Source organism: Vicia villosa, linkage group LG7 (genome assembly GCF_029867415.1).
Source record: "Vicia villosa cultivar HV-30 ecotype Madison, WI linkage group LG7, Vvil1.0, whole genome shotgun sequence".
Classification (NCBI taxonomy): Eukaryota; Viridiplantae; Streptophyta; class Magnoliopsida; order Fabales; family Fabaceae; genus Vicia; species Vicia villosa.
The window spans coordinates 117,112,033-117,138,765 of NC_081186.1; the positions used below are offsets into that span (position 1 = coordinate 117,112,033).

General features: G+C 33.0%; 4 protein-coding genes across 4 annotated transcripts; 2 read left to right on the top strand and 2 right to left on the bottom strand.

Moving 5' to 3' along the window:
- Positions 1 to 591: 591 nt before the first annotated feature.
- On the top strand, positions 592 to 2,885 carry LOC131620062 (uncharacterized). The gene is made up of 2 exons (XM_058891087.1): positions 592 to 2,241; positions 2,325 to 2,885. Exons 1-2 carry the CDS (start codon positions 1,321 to 1,323, stop codon positions 2,883 to 2,885), a joined length of 1,482 nt encoding a protein of 493 aa, XP_058747070.1. The 5' UTR covers positions 592 to 1,320.
- A 311-nt stretch (positions 2,886 to 3,196) lies between these two features.
- Positions 3,197 to 4,084, bottom strand: LOC131618381 (uncharacterized). Its single transcript, XM_058889616.1, has 2 exons — positions 3,614 to 4,084; positions 3,197 to 3,500 (listed from the first exon to the last, which is right to left on the bottom strand). Exons 1-2 carry the CDS (start codon positions 3,758 to 3,760, stop codon positions 3,258 to 3,260), a joined length of 390 nt encoding a protein of 129 aa, XP_058745599.1. The 5' UTR covers positions 3,761 to 4,084; the 3' UTR covers positions 3,197 to 3,257.
- A 6,163-nt stretch (positions 4,085 to 10,247) lies between these two features.
- On the top strand, positions 10,248 to 18,886 carry LOC131616687 (MADS-box protein SOC1-like). Its single transcript, XM_058888093.1, has 7 exons — positions 10,248 to 10,420; positions 10,808 to 10,998; positions 17,583 to 17,667; positions 17,801 to 17,862; positions 17,947 to 18,046; positions 18,123 to 18,164; positions 18,358 to 18,886. Exons 2-7 carry the CDS (start codon positions 10,817 to 10,819, stop codon positions 18,532 to 18,534), a joined length of 648 nt encoding a protein of 215 aa, XP_058744076.1. The 5' UTR covers positions 10,248 to 10,420; positions 10,808 to 10,816; the 3' UTR covers positions 18,535 to 18,886.
- Positions 18,887 to 19,975: 1,089 nt separating this feature from the next.
- Positions 19,976 to 21,429, bottom strand: LOC131620063 (protein MAIN-LIKE 1-like). The gene is made up of 2 exons (XM_058891088.1): positions 20,881 to 21,429; positions 19,976 to 20,116 (listed from the first exon to the last, which is right to left on the bottom strand). Exons 1-2 carry the CDS (start codon positions 21,427 to 21,429, stop codon positions 19,976 to 19,978), a joined length of 690 nt encoding a protein of 229 aa, XP_058747071.1.
- Between the last annotated feature and the right edge of the window lie 5,304 nt (positions 21,430 to 26,733).

Below are 26,733 nucleotides of genomic sequence, written 5' to 3' on the forward strand. Positions count from 1 at the left end.
ACGATGATGCATATGATTTGGCTGCTTATGCTGTTGGTGAGCAAGTGGATGGGGTTATGTTTGTTCAACATGATGTAAGTGAGGTAACATCTAATGGGAGACCTATATGTGTGAATGAGGTTACTGAATTGAATGAAGATGTCAGTGATGAAGAAGCTGTTGAAGGATTGAATGATAGTGAGGATGAAAGGACTACTGCTCTTGTAGATGGTTTTGGCTTGGATGGACCTGATGTTACTATACCAATTAGGGAGGGCCCAACAATGGATGGGTTGTCACCTTGTCCCAAAAAGAAGAAATTGGAAGATGAGGATTATGTTAGTGAGGAGTTAGATAGCTCAGATCCAGATAATTCTGAGGATGAAAAAGGGCCTAAGTTTGAAAAGTTTAGAAAAGAGCAATTTAATAAGGACTTTAAATTCAAGTGGGGTATGCAATTTAATACCCTTGATGACTTTAGGGAGGCAATTCGTGAGTGGACTGTTTTAAATGGGAGGGAAATAAAATTTGTGAAGAATGAGGGGTACAGGGTTAGGGTAGTGTGTAAGGCTAATTGTGGGTTTTCCATGCCTTGCTCTAGAGTGGGCCAGAAAGAAACTTTTGCCATAAAGACTATAAATGACACACATACATGTGCTAGGGTTTTAGAAAATAGATCTGCAAATTCTAGGTGGGTGGCCAAGTATGTAGTGAGGAAAATGCAAACAACAAACACAGTTAGGATCTCTGATATAATCCAAGATATGAGGCAAAATCACTCAGTGGGTATAACTATTGGAAGGGCCTGGAAAGCAAAGTTGATTGCTAAGAAGATAATTGAGGGAGATTCAGACAACCAATATGCTAACTTATGGAGGTATGCTGCTGAGCTTCAAAGAGTAAATGCTGGGAACACAGTGAAGATTAACATTGATAGACCAATCCCAACCATTCAGCCAAGGTTTGGTTCATTTTATTTTTGTTTTGATGGGTGTAAAAGAGGATTCATAAATGGTTGCAGACCATTTGTTGGGGTGGATGGGTGTCATTTGAAGACCAAATATGGAGGGCAATTGCTGATAGCTGTTGGCAGAGACCCCAATGACCAGTATTTTCCCCTGGCTTTTGGTGTTGTGGAAACAGAAACAAAGGAAAGCTGGAAATGGTTCCTTCAGTTGCTAATGGAAGATGTTGGTGTGGATAAAAGATATGTGTTCATTTCAGATCAGCAAAAGGTTAGTATGAACTTTATAAATCTTTAACTTTGTAATATTTTGTAGTTTTGTAAAGTAACTGAGCATACACTTTGGTTGACAGGGTTTGGTAGCTGTTTTCGAGGAGATGTCAGAAAGAATTGAGCATAGACTTTGTTTAAGGCATCTTTATGCAAACTTCAAGAAGAAGTTTGGAGGAGGTGCATTGATTAGAGACATCATGATGGGAGCAGCCAAGGCTACTTACCAACAAGGATGGCAGCAAAAGATGAATGAACTTAAGGGAGTAGATCCAAAGGCTTGGGCATGGTTAATGGGAGTGCCTACAAATAGTTGGTGTAAGCATGCTTTTAGTTTTTACTCTAAGTGTGATGTACTAATGAATAACATTGCTGAGTCTTTCAATGCAACCATCTTAGTAGCTAGAGACAAACCCATTCTAACCATGTGTGAATGGATTAGAAAATACTTGATGAATAGGTGTAGTAACTCTGCATTGAAACTTGAGAAATGGCCACACACTATCATGCCAATACCTAGGAAAAGATTGGACACTGAAGTGGCTATGAGTGGGCATTGGTTACCTACTTGGGCCATGGATGAAAAATTTCAAGTCACACACTCCTATAACAAACAACAGTTTATTGTAGATATTACTAGAAAGTCCTGTACTTGTAACTTCTGGGAGTTAGTGGGCATACCATGTAGGCATGCAGTTGCAGCACTAAGCTTTAGACAACAAAATCCAGAACTGTTTGTTGATGAATGCTACTCTAGGGATAAATATGCACTATGTTATGGTTTTGCTGTGAGCCCTATCAATGGTCAGGAAATGTGGCCTGAGGTTGAGACTGAGGATCTTTTACCCCCCAACTACAAGAAAGGTCCAGGCAGACCTAGGAAACTGAGGATTAGAGAAACAGGTGAGGAAGGGGCTAGAAGAAGATTGCCTGGTGTAGCATATAGATGCACTAAATGTGATAAGGTTGGGCACAATGTGAAATCATGCAAGAGCAAGGAACAACATCCTAATGCTCTGAAGAGAAAGGTAATGGTCATCCTAATGTTTACTGTGATTTGTATGCTTATAATTCTGATGCTTATTGTAGCTTATTGTTTGTATTGTAGCAGAAGAAGCTTAGGTCTGGTGTAAGTGCAGGTGAAACAAGTGCCCCTGTTGATGGACCAAGTCAAACTGAGGCAAAATCTGGTATAAGTGCAGCTGAAACAGGTACCCTTGATGATGTCCCAAGTCAAACTGAACTTGCAACACAGACTGCCCCAAGTCAGTCTGAACCTGGTGTAAGTGCAGCTGAAACAGGTACCCTTGATGGTGTCCCAAGTCAATCTGAACTTGCAACACAGACTGCCTCTACTGCTGATGTATTTGGAGACATCACTGATGAGATGCTTGCAAGTATACCAGACATCAGTCAAGATGTCCAAACAAGCTCTGCCAAAAGTGTACCAAGCAAAATCAGCAAGGGCAAACAGAAAGTCAAGCAGGAATCCATCCCAAAGAGAAAGAGGCAAAGTGAGAGGATCAAACTTTTCTGGTTTAAAAAACCAATCATTGGTCGAGGTGCAGAGGATCAACCAATAACTTTAAGTGAAGAAGAAGATTGCAATGAAGCTCAAGGTGCAAGAAAGGTTGCTAAGAAGGCTAAGAAGAAGTCTGTCAATGATCTCTAGTCTATTTATGCTCTTTAGGCTAAGAAGAAGAATGTTATTTGTAACTTATTTTGGTACTCTTGTTTTGAATTGCACACTTTTGGTGCTTTGTTTTGAATTGCACACTTTTGGTGCTTTGTTTTGAATTGCACACTTTTGGTGCTTTGGTTTGTAATGACAGGATCTACCTTTTGGTACAATATTATGTAATGACAATTGCACACTTTTGGTGCACTAAATCAAACAGCTTAACAGCTTAACAAGAGTCATCAAACTATTCAAACAATTTGGAATGAACATAAATCAACAATTTCATTCATAACATTGTAGCTAATCTCATACATCAATTGTTTGACAGTTACATAAAACTTCAACCTAAGATAAATTTGACCATTACATTAAGTTGTACATAAATGCAAACAACACCCAAGATAAAACAAGAGCAATCTTCAGCTTAACAGAAGTCTTCCTCTCTTCTTCAACCTTCAACTTGGCCTTCGATAATTTCTTCAAAACTGTTTGTAACTCCTTTTCCGTTTTGTCACAGATTTTACAGTCCCATTGAATATTACCATTCCGTTTTTGTGAGTCTCCATATTCATCATCCCATATAAACAATTCGCAGCTATTCTCATTCTGCATAAAGACAAAGGAAACAGGTATAAATAACCCAAAACCTACTGATTATAAACATTGGAGAGAAGAAAGAAACATGTTCAACAATGCTAGAAATTCAAACTCAAACTTACCCCAGCATTGCGACACTTCCAGAACTTGCGATTTAGGTTTCTAGCTGTCGACGAAACCCACATCTTCATAGCTAGGTCACAACCGCATCTGGGGGGACCCGAAAATGTATTGCTTGTGCTGCTTCCAATCGATTTCCTAGACGACATACTCCTTGCAGCTGGGACGATGACTGGTTGAGGAAGAACAGGACAGATGAAGTAGATGAAGTAGAACAACGATGAACAATGGAGAGCACAATTTTGGGAATGAATCTGAAACCTAATTTTCCAATTACCAACAAGATAAACAAATCATTTCCATGTCAGCAAATAATTAAATGCCAACAGGGATAATACCTAGCCAACTCAGCGTCACATGAGTGTAGGGGTTAGTGAGTTTGTAATCTGGGTTTTATAAGGGGGCATCCTTTAAAAAAAATTTAATAGGGGGCAAACTCAAAACTCGCCTATATGGCAGGGGGGTGAAGGTTATTTATCCCTAAAATCTATAAACATGAGTCTTGGCAATATATATATATATATATATATATATATATATATATATATATATATATATATATATATATATATATATATACATATATATATATATATATATATATAACACTTTTCTATTGAAGAGATTATCTTATTTTACTTTATTTTGTTTTTTATTCAAAATAACCATTCAAACAAAACACTTTTCTACTTAATATAGTAATTATTACATATAAGTTATGTTTCTCACCATTTCATACAAATACTACTCATTGCATTGTACTTTTTGTTGATTAGCTCTTAGTTTATATATAAAAAAATTTAACTTTGTAATTTAAGTGACAAATTTTAGACTTTTCAAAGAGATAGAAACAATTCTGTAAATTTGGACTTAATATTAGTATGTTTGATTTTTTTAAAAGTATAATTTATTTTATCATTATAATTTGTTAGGGAGATAAGAGAATGAGAGAGCGATAACGAAACTAAATAAAGAGATATTAAAATTATTTATTCACTCAAAATCTTAAATCACTCGCACTTAAATTTTAACCGATTTTATTATACTTAAAAGCAATTATTTTTAACTTTTAAACCTAAACTTTATATATAAAAATAAAGAGAATTTTTTTACCCACCTACTAATCTTCTTAGTCACCTCTGGCGAATTTACCAAAATACTCCTTGTTTCGAAAATACATTTCCGAAAACGTACTTTTATTGGAAAAAAATGTGCTTTCGAAAATGCACTTCCGAAAACACGAAAAAAAGGTGTTTTCGGAGATGCATTTCCAAAAACACCACCTTTTTTTCCGAAAACACCCTTTTTGGGAGAGGGGGTGTTTTCGAAGATGCATATCCGAAATATTCCAAGACCAAATTGGTCTTGGAATGTTTCGGATATACACTTCCGGAAGAATTCAATAATTATTAAAAAATTAAAATCAAGGTGAATCAATACAATTAATAGGTATAAAGTGAAAGTGAATCAATAAAATGAAGGTGAATCAATAAAATCAAGGTGAATCAAAATTTCCTAAACAATTTTAAAGTTAAAAATTATTTTACTAACTTATATAAATCAAAAACATCTTAATTTCATAAGTAAATTTTGAATTATATAAAATTAAATATAAAATTTATTCATTTAAATAAAATTAAGACAAAATATTTTTTTAATTTTTTTAAACTAAATAAAAAATTATAACTCATTTTTAATTAAGAATCAGAATAGAAATATATAAATATATAATCATAATTATTAATTTTGTAAGTGAAATATATAAATATATAATATATAAATATATAATAATTATTATATAAATATATAAATATATAATAATTATTATAAAGTAAAACACTCATTTTTTAATTTTTATAATTATTATATAAATATATAAATATATAAATATATAAATATATAATAATTTTTATAAATATATAATAATAATTATAATTATTATATAAATATATAAATTAAAACACTCATTTTTTTATTTTTTTTATAAATATAAAACAATTATTATAAATATATAAATAAAAAATTATACCTTATTTTGTAAGTGAAATTATTTTAATTTTTTTAATTAAAATTATTTTAAATTTTAAAATATGAATCAGGATAGAAATATATAATAACTATTATTCATAACTCATAAATTATATCAAAATATATAATTATTATTATTCATTACTCATAAATTATATCAAATTTATGATATGTGAATTAATTAATATCCTAAAATTAATTTTTGAGATTTTTTTTTGTTGTTTCGGAGATGCATCTCCGAATTAGTCAAAGTCTCAATTTTTGGGATTTTTTCGGAAATGCACTTCCGATGTTTGGAAAAATTTAGAAAAAAAAATATTTCGGAAATGCATTTCCGAAGCGGGGTAAAATAGGATTTTCGCTGCGGGTGACCCTCATAGGGAAGTGGGTAAAGAAATTCTCAAAATAAATCAATTTATTTTCAGCTCACTTTTAATAATAATCCATTTTATAGGAGGATAACTCATTCATAATCATCTTTGATAATAGCAAAACTAATTATACACTTAGAATGTTGTATACCCAAAGTCGAAATAATTTAAAGTTCAAAGAATTAAGAGTATCCACATTCATTATATCCATTTGAGTTCTTTAAATGGACCCACTTAATTTCTTTTATATTAAATCACATCTCAAAATTATTTAAACAACTCACCTATAATTTTCGAATATCCATCTAACTCATAAAAAATTTAGAATACAAAACCCAAAAATATATATCCATATAATTATTGCTAGTTGAAGTATAATATTTTAACTGGAAGAAAGAGAAAAGAAATTCTCTCAAATAATACAATGTAGACTTGTTTGACCCGACTTTTTATCTACTTTTCTTCTCCTTATAAGGAGATGGAGGGGTAAACACATTTTTTATGAAGCTCTTATGAAAAAAAGTAGTTTTTTTTAAAGACAAAAAATTGAGTAAAAGGAGCTTGTAAAAAAGGAGTTGAAATCAACTTTTTCAAAGCTTAAAACATGTGGTCGCGGTTCGAATCCCATTGAAAACACTTTTCTTTAAAAAAAATGGCACTATTACTATAGACTGTGAGTTTTTCAATTTTTTCTATGGTTAATAACATCTAGAGTTATATTTTATTTATTTTTTTTCTTCTTCTTTTGTTTACATTATCATTTTTGTAGATGCTAGTATTGTCCAACTTTTTATTCATTTTGCATATTATATCTTATTTTATTGTATAATGATTTTCAATAATAATTATTAATTTTTTTATACTATACACTAAATTATATATGTTAATACAACAATTAATCAATACGCATTATATATATATATATATATATATATATATATATATATATATATATATATATATATATATTAAAAAATAACTTTTAAATTAAAAATAATTTTAAAGTTTAAAAAATAATCATAACCAAACAACTTTAACTTTATTTTAAAAGCTCTTATTTTTAACTTTAATTTTAAAGTAACTTTTAAGACTTAAAAAAGTTTGAACAAACAAGCTCTAATAAAAGAAATTTTTTTCTCTCAAATATCCATCGGTTTCTGATATGGTAACTTTGAAAACTGTCTAGCAACAACTAAAATACACCGATTATTATGCTCTAAGACATAAATATTAAACTTAATAAATTTTCCTAGTGTGGCCATTCTTTAATTAAGATCATAATGAGAAAGGTGGGAAGCACTTGCCGGTTTACAAGGTATAGGCAGCGCGACCCTATATATGATTGTGTCTCTCTGCTTTTATTTTTTATGCTAAGTTTAAGATTACCATTCAACCATAAGAGGCATTATTGATTGAAAAAAGTTCTAGTACGAAGATACTATAAAAGGTTGAACTGAAACAAATTATAGAAAAAGCATTCAGATGGGACATAATGGTGATCATGACACTTGCAGACAAGGTGATTCGTTTTCGATTCCTCATTGGTTACTTCATGTACGTTACTGAATGGACAAAAATGACTCGTTTATAACATTGTACCATTTCCATTGTTTTTGACTAATTTATTTATTCTTTATGTATTTAAAAGTTCTGAATTGTTAAATTATTCATTCATTCGTAGGAGTAGTGAGATTGTAATTGAACCTTGATTAGAGAAAAATATATGTATAGGTTATTCGGATCGCTATGTCATTATACAATATAATATAATAAAATAAAATGAGTATTTTAGCAAATTTGTCACTTGGTACACTCTCTTGAATTTTTCTATTTATATTTCTATTATAAAAGGAATTTTTTTATAATATCTTAATGTTATTTTTATATTATTTTATAATTTCTCTCATTAATGTGAAGACACAAATTCTCTTATTATTCTCTTGTGTGTCATGCTTAGACAAATAAAATTTTATTGGTCTTTTATGGAATAGGAATGCAGCCATATTCTTCCCTCACCCAATTACATTTTTCGTCTTCCGGGGCACAAAGCAACCTTATGTTATCCAACTATAAATTTGTTCCCCTTGATTTCAAATTCTGCTTATCAATGAGAATTTCAAGAGGCGATTTCAAATGCTACTCATCAATGAATTATGTTTTTCAGATAATATCATGAATCACAATTTGATACCACATCAAATATATTTTTATGCGACACCTCTAAAACCTATATTCACTTTCTTAAAAAGTTTATTTTCTATTAGAGATCATGCGTTCAACACCCACTAACAATAAAAATCTATTAATTTCACAACTAATTACTAATAATTTCAATATAAAATAATTTTACATTTTTAAAAATAATTTATATTTTTTTCTTCAATCTTTTCATATATTTCATCATTATTAATATATTTTTAAAAAATAAAATTAATCGTATCCGCTTACTCAATATAGTTATATTATTTAAGTCAATATAATACAAGTTTTGTAAATTATTCCTCAAATCATTAAGTTATATCATTAAATTTGAAGTAAAAAAAATATAAAATAAAATAAAATAATTATTTTTTTGACTATGTTGATTTGTTGCATAGAGTCCAAGTCCTTCAAATGTATTTTCACCATTCATATAATAATGAATATTTAACATTTTTGAAAATATTGGGAAAAAAGAAAGGAAATATGAAACAAAATTATTGAAAATTTTGATTATGATGATTTGTTGCATAGCGTCCAAGTCATTCAAATGTAAAATATTTCCAACCCATTAAATGATTAAGATTTAACATTTTTTAAAATATTGAAAAAAATAAAAGAAAATATAAAACAAAATTATTGAAATTTTTTCCCACTTATTTAATATTTTAAAATTTAAATAGGAGTGTCTTATTGATCAATTATATATTTCAAACATATTTTTTCGTTAAAAATTATTCTCCCTCTTTTATTTTCTTCATTTTATCGTCTCAATTATAATGATTATTATATTAAACAAAATATCTATATATAATCTGTTGGCGCAACAATCGGGAGAGAGTTGAGCAATGGACATTCTTACTTTGTGAGACATTCCTTTGAGCCACACATCTTTGTAGGAGACATCTTTATTAGAGTGATTTTGATACTACTTGTTTGAAAAAATTCTTTAAATTCTGATTAAAAACTAAAAAAACATAAAGTATTAATAAAAAATTACATAAAATTAATATAAAATATACTAAATAAACATGTAATCACCTATCCTATATATCTCCAATAATAATAGTTATAAATTATAAAGGTTAATAGTATTTCACTCCTGTAATATTAGCGAATTTTGTTTTTTTGCTTCTCCCTACCTTTTGGCAACGATTTTTTCAAAAAAACCGTTATCAAAATCTGTTTTTGACAACGGTGAAGGATAAACCAAAACACGCTCATATTACAGCGGATAAACTAGTATTAACCCAATTATAAATAACAATGTCATAGTTTTAGGTTTAGGTTTTCGGTAAAAAAAAAGGCTAAATTACAGTTTTAGTCCCCCTGTTTTGGTATTTTCACGATTTTGGTCCCCCTATTTTCTTTTTAAACAGTTTTAGTCCCCCATCCCAATTTTGTTCATAAACAGTGCATGATCCGTACATGAACAGTACATGAACAGTACATGACCGTACATGAACAGTAGATGACCGTACATGAACAGTACATGAACAGTTAGTTCAAAATTGGGATGAGGAACAAAACTGTTTAAAAAGAAAATAGGGGGACCAAAATCGTGAAAATACTAAAACAGGGAGACCAAAACTATAATTTAGCCAAAAAAAAATTAAAAGTAACCTTTTACCAGCAAAAAAAATCAAAACCTGGCTTTGGGAAATGAATTGAAAAAGTCTGAAACAAAGATCATGAATTCATTCATAACACTACTACCTATATCTGTCCTTGCACCAACCAATAATCCTGCACAATAAAAAAAAACATATATTTTCCTTTTCCTTTTCCATTCAAAGAAAATTTGGCAGTATCATTTTCAAAAAGATTTTAATCTAGAAATTTCTTTTTTTGGCCAAGTAGAGTCTGATTTTACCAAAACAAGCTTAATATGAGGTTCCATTTTTTAATATATAAAAAATGATTTGTATGTTATTATGGTGGGGTAGCAAGATGAGATGAGGTTGATTAATAAGGAAAGGTAGGTTTGTGTATTTGCTTTCTCTCTTAGCTAAAAAAACAGTCAAATCCAAATTATATGTATTACTACTTTTGGGGTGCATAGTTTCTTATTTTTCTTATTCCTTAGCTCTTATTTATTTTTAACTTTCTTTTCCTTTTTTAGACTCAACCCTTTATTCCTATCTCTTATCTCCTTCATTTTCTCAATATTTGGTGCAAATCTGTTTCCTTTTGAAGTTGCTTTTCTTGCTGGTAAGCTCACCTATATTATTAACCAGAAAATCCATTATTCTAGGAAGCTATGTTACAACATTTAATTTACTCATCTAAGACTCTTACAATTATGTTAATCTCACTTTCTTTTCATTGAAATCAGTATAAAAAAGATTGAATTTTCTTTGCTTCTTCCATCATTCATTTTCAATCAACCCTAAGAATACTTGTTCTTTTGGTTTTGTTGGTTGCTAAGTGATTCTAATAAATCTCTTGCATTTTTTTCATCTCCCTTAGATTTTCTAGATCTTAAAAGCAATTACACTTTCATCTCCTCTTCCTTTGAAGGTTTAAACTTACAGATTTTCACCCCCTTTTATTATAATAATTTTCATACCACTTTTTGTTGTTTTGTTGTGATTTCAGCAAATTAAGATGGGGAGACGGAAGACAGAAATGAAGCGTATAGAGAATGCAACAAGTAGGCAAGTAACATTCTCAAAGAGAAGAAATGGTTTGATGAAGAAAGCTTTTGAGTTATCAATTTTGTGTGATGCTGAAGTTGCTCTTATTGTTTTTTCAACAAGAGGAAAACTTTATGAATTTGCAAGTTCAAGGTATGTATTTCATGTACTTGTTTTATATTTTATTTATTGACTACTTTTTTCTCAATTTGTATATGATTGAATATGATAATGGTTTTATTTATTGATTTATTCTTGTACTTTTCTTTTACTACAGATAATATGGTGTTCCAATATTAATTAAATATTACCCAATAACATTTATTTTATTAAATAGAAAAAATTCTTGTCAACTTATGGTGTAAACAGACAAAAAAAAAGTTACACTTCTAATTTGTCTAGTGTATGTTTGGTTTCCATTCTGACCAACACTAATTTTAGAAGTGTAAACTTGATTTTGAAATGGTTTTACATATTTGATTTTTCTAAACTATTTTTTTTAATAAGCAAGAAATATATTGAAATAAGAACTAAACATTCTCAAAACCGATTATAGAGAAAGCAAAATTACACACCAATTGAACTACGATAGAAAGAATATCAGATCCTTGCTAAAATCGTAGAAGTTGCAATTAGAATGAGTAATATTACCGATAAAAGCCACCGCCAAATCATAACCTTAATTTTCCAAACCGTATCGTAAACATTTCACTCAACTCCCCTAAAAATAATCCCGTTACGAAGCAGCCATATGTTCCAACAAATAGCCGCCCAAATAACACCTTCCTTACCTTTCTTCACCTTGTTATCTTTGCAAAGAGAGAACCAAACCATAAAACTTCGTTTATCCCTACACAACGACCATATGAAAAATTGAGCCACTCCGCGACATCCTTCCAAATTAATCTAGCTACATAGCATTTGAGCAGTAGGTGCTCCAAAAATTCGCCAACCAACCCACATAAAACGCACTTTCGAGGAGTTGGCGAAACAAAACCTCTAAGATTAAGAAGGTCCTCGGTAGAAAGCCTATTAATTAAACATCTCCAACCGAACATCTTGATTTTGAACGGAACATCGGAAACCCAATTCAAGACCAAAACAATTCATTATATCTTTAGAATTGATTCTAATTTAAATTAGAATTTGTAGGTTTTGAATTTAAATGTGATTTTTATACTAAAATTTACCGTTCAATTCAATTTTGTATATAATTATTCAAACATAAATTATTTTATCTTCAACTCACTTTTAACAAGTACTAATTTTATAGAATTATTATACTCAAAATCAATTTTCTTCACCGTAAAATACAAAATATTCGCCAATCCACATTTGTAAACTGAATTTTCACTTTCAATGATTGAGTTAAAATCTCAAGAAATGTATTCCTTAAAGGCATTGCCTATTCACCAAGAACGTGCGACATCAAGCTCCCATACCCAATCTTATTCACAACACAACAAGTAATGTGATTCTCCTCATACTCTTACTCCTATCCACTTAAATGATATGATGGAGTGTGAGGCATATTATGAAAAAATAGCATAAAAAGAAAATCACCTTTGAAGGTTGTGCATTTCACTACAAAACATTTTTAGGGTTAAAAACTCTTTTGAAGATTTTGACTAAAAAGGATATATCAATTAAAATTAATGTTATTAATTATTTTTGCACCTCATGATATACACCATTTAAGATATACACTTTAAAGTAAAATTTGAAGGTTGTGCATTTCACTACAAAACATTTTTAGGGTTAAAAACTCTTTTGAAGATTTTGACTAAAAAGGATATATCAATTAAAATTAATGTTATTAATTATTTTTGCACCTCATGATATACACCATTTAAGATATACACTTTAAAGTAAAATTTTGGGCAATTCCAAAAGTTTATTTCATGATATACCACAAAGAGAGATAATTTTTTAGGAGGAAATCCAAATAGACATGTAGGAAGTGTGATAAGAGATTTTTAAGGACATGCATGAGAGGTATGGCCTTTGGGAGATAAATATGGTGGGAAAATCCATCATGGAGTTTTTATCGGCTTCTAATCTTACTATAGCTAATATTTGTTGTAGAAAAATAGATGAGCATTTTATTACATATAAAAAGGAAATGTCATGTTCTAAAATAGTTTTTTTTTTCTTAATAGAAAGTCAGATATGAAGATTTTCTTAGATTATAAAGTTATACTTGCAAAGAGCTTGATTACTCATCATAGATTATTGTATAGCAAGTATGAGTCAAGATGAGAGCGAAGAGAGGAAATCACATGGGAACTCCAAAGATCAAGTGGTGACATTTAAAGGGTGAAAAACTAGGGTGTTTCCAACACAAGGTCTTAGAGGAATGGTCTTAGAGGAAAGGTTCACACAACCATAAAGAAATGTGAATGATATATTGAACAAGATTGACTTTAAGATAAAAAAAGTCGCTAAAGAGACATTGGAAGAATAAAGAGATTTTAGATCTATAGGTAAAGAATTGTGGTGGTAGAATGAAAGTGTTCAGAGTAGAGTTAGAGTAAAAAACGAACGTTTTAAAGAATAGTCGAGATGTAGAAAAGATGAAATTTGGGAAAAGTATAAAAATCTAAGATAGAGACCAAGAATGTGGTGAGTGAAGAAAGAACTCAAGATTTTGACGGTTTATATCGATCTTCAGGAATCAAGGAGGGAGAAAAATCTATATGTAAGTTTGTTTAAGGAAGAGAAAAAGAGACAAGAAATTTGGATCAAGTGAAGTGTATTGAAGATGAAGATGGAAAATTCTTAGTTCAGAAAAATGATATAACAAATAGTTGGAAGACTTATTTCTACAATTTATTAAATGAAGAATATGAGAAAATGATTGAAATTATAATTACTACAGTCTGATTAAAAAATAATAAGTAAAAGAAGCATTAAAAAGGACGAGTAACAATAAGAAGATTGGGTAAATCATCATACATATTGATGTGTGGAAAAATTCTTATAGATAACGACATTGAGTGACTCACCAATTTTTTAATAAAATTATGAGGTCAAAGCAAATGTTAGATGAATGGAAAAGAAACTTCGATTCCAATATTTAAGAACAAGGGGGATATACAAAATTATGCAAATTATAGTGCGATTAAATTTATGAGTCATACCATGCAGTAATGGAAAAATGATTTTTTTAGAACGACAAATATAATTTATTAAAAAAGAAGTCAAGATACACCAATAATAGTAGCTCAACGCACAAGAAGTGCAAAAAAAAAAATACAAGTTAGAAAAAGCAGGAAGAACTAAAACATAAACAATCAAACAAAAACACAACCACAACTACTAAAGAACCACCTCAAAACTCGCAGGCTAGAACTCGAACCAATCAGATCCACCGTCAACATATCAGATCCCAGCAAAAGAGGAGCTGAAGGTCCACCACCACACTTTGAAAACACTACAACAAATACCGCTTTTAATCTCGGACCCAAAATGTGTTTTACCTCGGCTATAGTAGCGAGGTAACGAAGGGCATCATGAAAAGTTTCCAATTAACTTCTCGGTGTGATTAAAAAACCGAAGGGTATAGTTATATGCACATGTGTTTGAACCCCAACAGCTTAACTTTTATTATTTTCAAAACTAGCGTATCTTTTATCTCGGTATATTTAAAAAATCTAGGGGTATGATTATTATTTTTTTAAAATTTGTTACATTGTTTACCAATAATATTACATTGTTTACCCAATATTACATTGTTTACACAAAATATTAAAATTAAAATAAAAGTCAAATTCCCTAAAGTTCAAGATAAAAATCAAATTCCCCATGGATCTAGATATAAATCAAATTCTCTCATGATTTAGACTTTACATCTTCAAATTATTGAATCTTGGGAAAGATGTTTTGTTGGATCTTACATGTAATTGTTCCTGGTGGAAAAAAAGGTAAGATAATTAATATAAAAAATCAAATCATTTTCGGTTTGAATAAATATTTAAGAAAACAAAACTTGAATCCAGCAACTTTTCTGCCCTTGCAATCCATCATAGTGAACTTTTCCAAACATCCTTAGATTTCAAGCGCTTCATACGTTTCATTTTGGTTAGATTTTCAAGATTCAGCATGCTTTAATAATGAATGTCCCTTAGGTTTCACATGGATCACTAATGACAATGTCTTGAGCATTGTTAAGGCCGGTGTATATAGTATAGAAAAAACACTTAACTATCACCTCGATCATGACAAATCACAGAGGTGAATTCACATTTTATTTTTTTTAATTACATTATTTTCACAAAATATTAAAAGTACATTGTATGTAACAAATCTTTGATGATATCAATATTTAGATGCTAGAGATCCCATGCAAGATGTTAGAGATCTGTTTTTAGGGCCAATGAGAATTTTTATTTTCTGCAATTGCAATCCATCCTAGAGATATGTTGTAGCGGTGGTAAATGCTTCCTCTCTTTAGGCTGGCTTCATATTATTAAAGATCCGAGTAAAATCTGTTTAACGAGAATTTTTTATAGTAAAATATGATTATTATACCCCTCAGTTAACTATATAACTGAGGTAAATTATATTCTCTTTTAAACTATCACCTTTATTTTGGATTAAAACCGGGGTAAATAATTTTTTTATAAATATTACATTGTTTACTCAAAATATTAAGATAATTTGTTTGCAACAAATCTTTTCAAAGGTTACACTCCCTTCTCTGTTTAAGTTCCAACTTCTAAAAGAATGATGCTTGAATGTCTGAACTTTGCATTCAAAATCACCATTTTTTAGCAGTCTATTTGTTTGAAGAAAGTGGAGTACACAAGAAATGTTCTACTATTTCTTTAGTTGGAAATGTACAACAAATCTTTGAAGCAAGAATCATTTTCTGCACTTGCAATCTATCAAATGAGCAAAAATACAACAACAACAACAACACCATTATGTGAGATAGATTACAAGGGCAGGAAAAATATTTTGTTCTAGATAGAAGAATATTGAAGATTTTCTATCTTGCAATCCATCCCAAAGAATGATGCATGCGAGTTTGAGGCGGCTTTATATAAGTAAGGATTACGTTAAAATCTGTTTGACAAATGTTTTCAAAATAAAATCTGATTATTTGATCCCTCGTTATATCAAAAAAACTGAAGGGTTAGTTCATTTAATTTACAGTTATAAACAAATAAAAACATAAACTGCAAAAGCTGGGATTAGAAGCGTGTCCTGATTTGTTTTTCCCCTCGGTTTTCTTAAAAACTGAGGGAATATGTTATTTTTATTATTATTAAAAAAATAAAACACGGGACGCCTAGGCATAATACATTGTTCTTTGTTTGGATGAGGTGAAAGCTTCGTCATAAAATGAATTATTTGTAGTAGTGAAAAGGATAAACCCTCGATCCACTATAGGTGCATGTAAAGGATAGGATTCTGAAGACAATCCGTGAAGATGCAAGAGTTCTCCCATGCCCTACCCAAAAACCATTTCAAAACCAAAAAACGATACATGGGATCATTTTGATTTTATGTTTGGGAGATCGATCATAGAAGCGATCTATCTACTACGACATGTGATGGATAAGTATCGGATGGACAAACAAGAATTGCACTTATTTTCATTGAATTGGAGAAGGCGTATGATAGAGTACCTAGAAAGATTTTGTGGAAAATCCTTGAGAAAAAAGGGGTAGGTATTGCCTATGTTCGAGATATCTAATATATTTATGAAGGGGTATCGACGAGTGTCCAGGCATAACGTGAAGAGACAAATGATTTCTCATTTACAATAGAAGTGCACCAAGGTTCAAACTTAAACCCCTACATTTTCACTTTAATTTTGAATGTACTCACGTGACACATTTAAGAGGTAGCGTCGAGATGTATGCTCTTTGAAGATGATATAGTCTTATTTGGAGAGTCAAAGGAGGATTTTAATGAGGTTGGAGATGAGCCTTGGAGACACATGTCATTCATCTAAGCAGAAGTAAGATAGAGTATATGGAATGTAGTTCTGCAAAAGGAGAAGCGATTATAATCTATAGGTGAAAGTTAGAGACCTTATCATCCCACAAGTTACATGGTTTAAATATCTTGGGTCCGCAGTACAAAACAATCAGATTCAAGCTGGGTGGCTGAAATGGTGAAGAGCTTCAAAGATTTTATGTGACACGAGAGTACCGCTCAATCCAAAGAAAAATATTTATCGGATAACAGTTAGACCTGCGATGTTGTACGAGGCAAAATATTTGACGGTTAAGAATGAAAACGATAATATAAAGAAAGTGTAGCGGAGATGAGGATATTGTGTTGGATGTTTGGTGAGACTAAACCGAATAAGATTAAAAACAATAATATTACAGAAAGTGTTAGAATAAAACCTATAAAAAGAAGATGGTGGAGAATAGATTTATTACAGTGTAATCTCTCCAAAAATGAAATAAAATGAAATAAATGAATTTAGGGCATGTTTTTTTTTATATAGTATTACAAAAAAAAATTCTTCTCTATTGTATGTTAAATTAATGAAAGGCAATGAGTGAGTTTTTTACTTTTCTATTTTCTCTTCATTTGGGTTGTTCTATTGTTTTTTCATTCAACAAAAATATTTATTTCCCATTTTCAATTTCCCACACATGTACCCTTGCGTGCTCTCCTTTTCTAACTAATATTAAGTACCTACTAAATATTTTGGACCCTGAATCAATCTGTAACACTGGTTTTAATTCAATTATGATTTTGTTTCAATGTTGCAGCATTTTAGACACAATTGAACGATACCGCAGTCATAGCAGAATTAATAATACTCAAACAACATCTGAATCAGTTGAAAATACTCAGGTTAACTTAATTACATATTCCTCTTTTTATTGTTGTCTTCTTAATTTAAATATTTTTTAGCATGATTGATTTTCTTGTTGTTTGGTTAAAAAATAAATGTAGATGCTGAAAACTAATGTATATATTATTACAGAATTTGAAGGAAGAAGCAGAAAGCATGATGAAAAGGATTGATCTTCTTGAGACTTCGAAACGGTTAAACATCTCGAATTTATATTCATGTTGACAAATATTTTTACAATATTCAATGTCTAATATGAAAATATGCCGCGTTTGCAGAAAATTTTTAGGAGAAGGTTTAGGGAGTTGTTCCATTGATGAGCTACAAAGGATAGAGCAACAGTTGGAGAAGAGTATAACCAAAGTTCGAGCAAAAAAGGTTAGCATGATCAAAAAGACTAAAAAAATTTAAAACTTTATATTTTTTTTTTACATAAGAGCTTTCTCTTTTTCAGATTCAGGTTTACAGGGAACAAATTGTTCAGCTAAAAGAAAAGGTAAACAGTTTTTATGTTACATTTGCATATTCTTACGTTACATTTGCAATTGTGGCCTGATGTAGTTGCGGACACAGTCATAACCTTAATGTTGCGGCTCAAAAAAATCCGGTGTAATATCCTATGAAAATACGCAAAATTATCAATTGATTAAAAAGACTCTTACTAAAAGCATGTTTTGAATACAATTCAGGAAAAAACCCTAGTTGCTGAAAATATCAGGCTCTCTGAGAAGGTGAATTCATCACAGCAAGCAAGAAAACCCTATGTAGATGATAGTAGTCCAAGTTCAGATGTGGAGACTGAGTTGTTCATTGGACTTCCAGAAACAAGAACAAGGCTAGTTTCTACAAAGATGAGGAATAGTTAATCACTCTAACTATACGAATGAAAAATGAAAATATGAGGGTGAGGAAAAATGTCTCACCAATATTGTATTTGTTTGGTTAATTATGCTTTCTTTATTTTGATTATAAATAATAGTTTTTAAAGTGGTGAATGTTTTCATTTTGACAATTTTGCATAAATTAAAAAATTTAGATAATTCAGTTTCATGGTTGATTGAGTAACTCAACTTATATATGGTACTTGAAATAGATGAGTGTAAGCTGTTGGTCAAGCGATCAATTTTTATGGAGATTTTTTGTTTTTGTTTTTTTGTTTTACTCATTTTGAATTGTTGTAAACAAATTGAAAATTCAACTTCAAATTGTTTATTACTTGTCTCATTTGCAAACTACATCGTTCATATTTACTTATTGTTTTTAACGACAATACAATATTAATTATATATTTGTCGGTAATACTCTTAATTATTTATCTTTATGATAGATTAATAGGTTAAATAAAATAATAAATCATTAAAAGTAATATAGAAAAAAATAAAAAATAAAATTAATTGTAAAAAATATTTAAATTATTTTAATGTTTATAAGAAAATGATAAATAAAAAAAAAAAAGATCAATTAAAAAAGATAGATTAAAATTTTAACAACAATATTTATTAATATTTATGTATTAAGTTGATTTTTTTTAGAAAAACCAACCAAACATCTATGCATTTTTAAAATGTTAAAAAAGGACTTTGTTATATTATTGTTTGGTTTACTAACACTATTATCAATGACGTTTTTTATGATGAAAGTAACTTCTCGAACAATAGAAAAATAAGGGTACAGGTCATGGGAGCACCATGTTTTATTTATTTATAAAAAAATAAATAATATTTTTCCACAGTTTTTAAGAAAATCGAGAGAATATAGCTATAAGGGGGCTCACTTCGACACCGAGTTGCTGCATTTTATGCTTTTTTTAAGAGAAAATCTCAATTCACCTCTTGAATCTCTTAACCACCTGACAAAACTCTAATTATTCCCCCCGCTTCCGTAGATGCACATCCAAAAGCATTTTTTTTAAAAATTGTTTCTTTCCGTAGGTGCATCTACGGAACGTGTTAAAATAGAGTTTTATGTAGATAAACCTATGGTACACTCTGCTATATTTTCAAATGACATACATTTCACTCAAAAACTCAATTTTTATAACAACAATGGAAAACCTAATTACAATAAATTAAAGTAATGCAATTTAAAGGCAATAGTAAATAGTACACCAAAAAAATACATCGTATAAATTGTCGGCCAATAATGTCGAATACATATATCAAAACCTCGTACATAAATGAAATCAAAATACATATATCAAATAAATCACAGGCATCACTATTGTGTGTGTCGGACATCATCTTGCGCCTCTCCGCTGCCTCTGACCCCGCCTCCGCCTCTGCGTTCACCGCGCCATTTGCTGGCTGCTCAGCCTCTACCGTCGAGTGCCCCACCTGTCTTGGCACGACTTCTACGGTACAAATATGCCTCCTCTGCCACCCTAATGATATCCTCCAATAGACGCAGGCCAGCAGACCCCTCAGGAAATAAACCATCGACAATGGCTGCCTGCGCCATGTCAATTATTTCACGACACCAAGGAAGAACATCCTAAGTGTGGTCCTCCGAGTATGATGAGTCCGCAAAATATCCTAGTTGGCTAGTGTGGGCGGTGAACCAGGTGCGGTGAAAAGCATGTATGGGTGTATTTCTAACAGGTATCCCTCTTTTTTTATTTCTTTTTTAGTTTAAGGGAAAGGTTTGGACAAAGAAAGACTATGTAGTACCAGGTGATGTGCCCGTCGACACAACTCCAGTTTCTCTCTGATGTGGTCGCCCGAGCCTCGGCAGGAACCATGTGGTGCTCCCTATCTGTAAAGACCTCAACTAGCTGCCGACGGGTCATGGCGATAGGAGCGAAGTCAGAAGGATGGTGAGGTACCGTCTGCTGGTAGCCGAACTGACGCATGACGCGCTCCGGAAGATAGTGAACAATGATGATCGAACCAGAAGCCAACCATTCAGAATATAGTACGATCTTATGAAATGGAACCGTCTCACAGTGACCAGCGTAGTAGTCGTAGTGGACGTCCTCAGAAGCCATGCAGTCAAGACAACGCTTGTAAGGATCCAATACCTGGTTCCCTCTGAGGGGGTGAAGGCGGCCCTAGCACGCGGCATGTCGTCAGTGTAACCCAACACCTCTCCCCAGCCAATAATGGCAGGGAAGTGATGTGTAATCCAACCCTTGAAAAAAAACACGGTGATCAATTATACTATCAAAAAATATATAATAAACTTTGAGCAAATGTAGAAGGATATAAGATTGTTACCACTAATAGGATACAACTTGCAGCCACATTCCCTGCCTTCCACATGCATCCCTCTCTGAGTCTATGGTAGGTGTACGCCAGTGTAGCCGCTCCCCAGTTGTACTCATGGACACGTGCGATATCTGACAAGTACGTTAGGTAAACGATGTCTGTGTACGTCGAACTCGTGTCCACAAAGAGCTGAGTGCCTATCGAATATAGTAAGTAACATCTGAACACCCACTCTCTATGTATATCCGCCTTTACTTCTTCACCAACAGCCTGATGTGCCGCAAGAAGCTCCACATCATATATCTGCTGCAAGGTGTGATACCTCGCGTGTGCCTCGTGGGTCCTCTTCACCTCCTGAAGCGCAACAGTAGGATCATTCCCCAGCTCCTCAATCAGCATCTCCATCGCTTCCTCCTTCGTCAACCTACTGTGACTAAGGAGGATACCCTTGATAGGTAGATGGAGGAGGCATGCAATGTCGTCCAGAGTGATGGTAATCTCACCGTGTCGAAGATGAAAGAACGAGGTCTCTAGATGCCACTTCTCTGCAAATGCCATCAGCATCCCGTTATGGATCGTCTGGAAGCCTACCGTGCAGAGGTCCCTTAGCCCAAAAGTTGTGAGTGCATCCCGGAACCACGACTCATCAGGCTGCGCGAGAGCGGCAATCTTCTGGTCGTGGTTGTAGAACCTCTAGGGATCCCTATCCTGAAATTTTTCAAAAAAAACACTTTTATTAATAAGCAAAGCTAATAAACTGAAGAAAAAATATTAAGTAATAACTATAGAAAATTTACCTCCCTCTCCCAGATATGCCTAGCTGAATGATCTGCATACCCTGTTAACAGGGACGCATCTATAGGACCCCCCGGTATCAGACATGCTCTGGCACCGAATCATCCTCGTTCAGCTTAGCAAATGGCACCGAAGATCCTGCATCGGCCGTCACAGGTATAGGCACAGAAGTAGAAGAATTTCCCCGTCGACGTATGCGGGTCAAGGGCATCTGTGAGGAACCCTCAGCATCATCCTGAGACCTCCGTGATGTAGTAGTAGATGGAGAAGGCATCTCAACTGGAACAGATGGAGAAGGCCCCTCGACTGGAACAGATGGAGAAGGCAGACTGGAACAGGTGTAGCAGGTACATCAGCTGAAATGATAACTCCATCTATCACCTGTGATACTACACGCATCCGTTCACACTAGACGAATGAAGTGCTGTATAGTCTTCCCATGTATAATGCAATCTGGATGGTCGACCATAATGTTTGCATTGTGATTTAATAAAATCGAGTTAGTTACTAGGTAGTTATAACAAGAAAAAGAAATGATACTTATCAACGCTTAAGCGTCATTTCATCACTCATTTTGCCTATCAACGCTTAAGCGTCATTTCATCACTCATTTTGCAAAAAACCTAGGCGATTTTCATTGTTTAAAAAAATCTTCAAGCTGATATTCATAAAAACTATTCCAGCAAATATTCATTTTTGCAACAGGTTTGTTCTTCACGGAAATGGTTTATATATCATTTTGTTTTTCACTGAAATTGTCTCTTGATCATTTTGTCTAGGAGTTCATACGTTAGTTTGCCTTTTGATCATTTTGTTTTTATGTGTTTGTCTCATGATAGTTATGGGCGATTCGACAAGCAACTCTCATACAACAAGTGCTGTAACCTCAACTACTACAAATAACATATATAACATCAGCCGCGAAATGCATTTAACCTCATTTACCCATGCGAAGTTACAAAGGGCGACATGAAAAGCTATCACTTAACACCTTAGTGTTTTTAAAACCGAGGTTATAAATTAAAAGGTCATTAGTTCAATCCCTAGCAACTGCATATTTTTATTTTCTAAATTTTGTTACACACGTCATATGCCTCTCGGTTATATTTAAAGACTGAGGTATTAAGATATTCATTTACCTCAATTTTATGTTATAACCGAGAGGTTACATCTCATTTTTTGCCTGAATCATTTTAACTGGCCTGTATCATTTTTTCCTGTATCATTTTCATTGGCCTGTATCATATTATTATAAATCTATTAACCAACAAATACCAAATTTACATTTTTTTTTAAATCTTATTTTCACCTGCATGTATCATTTTTACACACAAACTACAAAATATGTCACAGAATTGAAATATATCTTATCATTTTTGTGAGATATTGGATCGAACTCTAGTATAGCCGAAGGGTAGCTTCTTGGTTCGACAGGGTTAAGCATGAAGTCGAAGGTTGTTCACATGCTTGTGTCGAAGATGCTAGGATTGTTAGCATGTTAAATTAGGTTTTAGTGTTTAAACCCTAATTTGTTAAGTTAGCTTGTTTATTGAGTTGGCTTGTGTAAGGGGCCTTGTGGAAAAAGCCCATTAGTTAGTATGTTAGGTTTTATTATAAATAACATACTAGTCTCTCATCATTGCTAAGCTGCAAATCCTAATTTGGGGTGACAGAGGTTATTTGTTATTCTTGTAAGCTTGTAATCTTGTTTTAAGAGAAAGTAAAAGAATAGCAGTTATAACCAATCTTGTGTTCCTGTTCTTCTTCTTCTTCTTTATTCTTCTCTTTCATTATACTTTGTTCTTGGTATTGAATTCACAACAAATTGGTGCGGTGAGCGTGGAGAAGATGCCTTCAACAAAGTATGAGATTGAAAAGTTCACCGGAGTGAATGGTTTCGGTCTGTGGCGCTTGAAGATGAAAGCCCTACTGGTTCAGCAGGGTTATTTGGAAGCGTTGAAGGGAGAGGCAGCCATGAATGCAGAATTGACGGCATCGGAGAAGACGAATATGATCGAGAAAGCACACATCGCAATTTTGTTGAGCCTTGGTGATAAGGTTCTCCGGCAGGTATCAAAGGAGACGACGGCATCAGGGTTATGGGTGAAACTTGAAAGTTTGTATATGACCAAATCGCTGGTAAATCGACTCTACCTGAAGCAAGCTTTGTATTCATTCAAGATGATTGAAGACAAAGTATTGACTGAGCAGTTGGATATGTTCAACAAGCTGATTCTTGATCTTGAAAATATTGATGTGAAGATCAATGATGAAGATCAAGTGCTGTTACTATTGTATTCTTTGCCTCGATCACATGCTCACTTCAAAGAACTGGGATCCAAACCACTCACTGTTTTAGCTCTTAAGGACAAACTTGCAATGCTTTGGACTGAGGTGAAGAACTGGGGTTAATTATCTTTAGGAAAGGGATACTATGAATTCACATTCTCTTGCACAGAAGATATGCGCAGAGTCAGGGCTTCAGGTTCTATTAACCTAATTCCTGGTTCTCTAAAGCTCTTCGCCTGGACTAGAGACTTCAATCCGTCTTTACAGAACATTACTTCTGCTCAAGTTTGGGTCAGATTTTTTGGGTTATCACAAGAATACTGGAGACCTCGAATTCTCTTTGCAATAGCTAGCTGTGTATGTACTCCAATCTGCATTGATGCTGCCTCTTCCAAATCCAGAGTTGATCGTACCTTTGGGCAGTATGTTCGGGTGCTGATAGATATGGACTTGGCTCTCCCCTTAAATCATAATGTGCTGGTCGAAAGGGAGGGCTTCGCGTTCTTCTCAGATATCGAGTATGAAAATCTTCCAGAATTTTGCAATCACTGCAAGAGGACGGGTCACACTGTGCAGGATTGTAAGAGTCTGAGAAGTGTCCCTTCGGCTCCTAAGTCCCATGGTCTGCAAAACTCTAAGACTGTTTTTAAACCTGTGGCTGCCCCTATTGTTGTTGAATCACTGCAGGGTGATGAGGAAGAGAAGAAGGATAAGATGGAGGATGTTGGTGAACAACCAGAGGGAACCTTGGTAGTTAATGATCCAGTCATGATCCTTAAGAACCCTGAGAATTTTGTGTCGCAACCATTTGATGATGATGGCTCGCAACCTTCTGTTTTTGTGGAGGCCACTCAGGAATTGGTTCCCAATACACAGGATGTTGCAGTCCCTGTCCCGATTCACAACTCCTGGGCGGATCTTGTGGATGAGCCCGATAGCGGCGATGGAGCTTTTACAAATGCAGTTTCCGTTATCAAGAAAAAACATTTAGCTAGATTGAAGAAGAAAAACTTATCGAGGTCTCAAGCAGGACCTAATTTCAATTATCAATGAAGTGCCTTTTTTGGAACATTCGAGGTGTGACTAACGCTTCCTCCAGGTTAGCTTTGAAGAGACTCATCATAGTGCACAAGCCGGATTTTATTATGATTGCGGAACCCAAAATGGACTTCGGTAATTTTCCTCAGAATTGGTTTTCTCGTCTTGGCTTTGGTGTTTATGTAATGATACTTACAATCCTCACTACAACGCGCAAGGCTTTTAAAAGCGCTTTTTTTGGCCTTTAACAGCGCTTTAAAGCGCTGCCAAAGCCAGCGCTGGCATAGGCTACGAAAGCGCTTTTAAAAGCGCTCTGGTAGGCCCCCCCTATAAGAGCGCTTTTCTGGAAAAAGCGCTCTTGTAGGCCCCCCTTTAAGAGCGCTTTTCAAGAAAAAGCGCTCTGGTAGGCACCCCTATAAGAGCGCTTTTTTCAAAAGCGCTTTCGTATGTTGCGTTTTTTTTTTTTTATGCTTTTTATTATTTCTAAACCTGCACTTTTGGCAGCAATATTTTAGAACCTGTAATTTACTATTTTTTGGCAGTATTTTTTCATGAACCTATAATTTATCATTTCAAATCGATAAATACCATTATAATCGATATCGATTATATACAAAAAAGTATTATATTATATACCATTAATGTAAATCAAAATACATATATACATATTTATAAACCAAAACAACTAAACCAATTCACATATTTCTAAACCAAAACAACTAAATGGGAAACAACTTCCGAGTTCTTATGCAACCAATGTACGCTTCCTGTATTATCTGGAGCTATGTTGTATTGATGCTTTAGTGGAGAACCAGTAGTCACCTGAGCTATGTTGTATTGTGTCACAGAATATGAATCAAATAACTGTACCCTGAACGATCCTGCCACAGAAGACTTAGCTTCGGGGTACATTACTTGATTCTTATTCTGTGGAACATAATCGGCAGGGGCACATTGTGTTCTATCCTTTACCAGTCCATCCACTGTTTGAAGCTCAACCTACAACCACATAAAAGGGGCACATAGTGCTATACCAGAACAGAAACCAATTTATAAGAAATCAATTAACAACCACATGCACATAAAAATAGTTTTTGATAAAAGAACAAGTCAATTGAGCCAACAACCAAAAACCCTAAAAAAAATCAGCCGTAGATCCGTAGAGCCAACAACCAAAAACCCTAAAAAAAATTCTGTTCATCATCTTCGAAAAACCTCTCCAGAAACTGTAAATACATTGTTCATATTCATCCAACAACAATCACAATACACAGCCGCAAACACTAACCAAAACCCTAATTGTTCATCTTTCTCATACACGCAAACCATTCATCAGAAACAAAACCATTCACAAATCATCATCAAACATAACCAGACAAACATTCATCAAACCCAAACATTTGTTCATCACTTTCCTAATCAAACAAACCCTTCAGAAATTTGAGAGAGGAAGAGAGAATAAGAAATAAACTCAGAAAGGTCTCACCCGGTTTTGGTTTGTAGATTCAGAATCAAAACCGAACTCAGCAACAACACGAACCTCAACTCACCATAAACTCGTGTGTTATGGATCTGAAAGGAAGAAGAACGGCGGAGGTTGCTCGTGGTGGCTGGCGACGGAGGGACGAACGGTGGTGGCTGGCGACGGAGGGACGAACGGTGGTGGCTGTGGCTGGCGACGACGGAGGGTTTTTCGGTTGCAGAGAAAGTGAGAAACAGTAATAAAAAGAAAACGAAAGA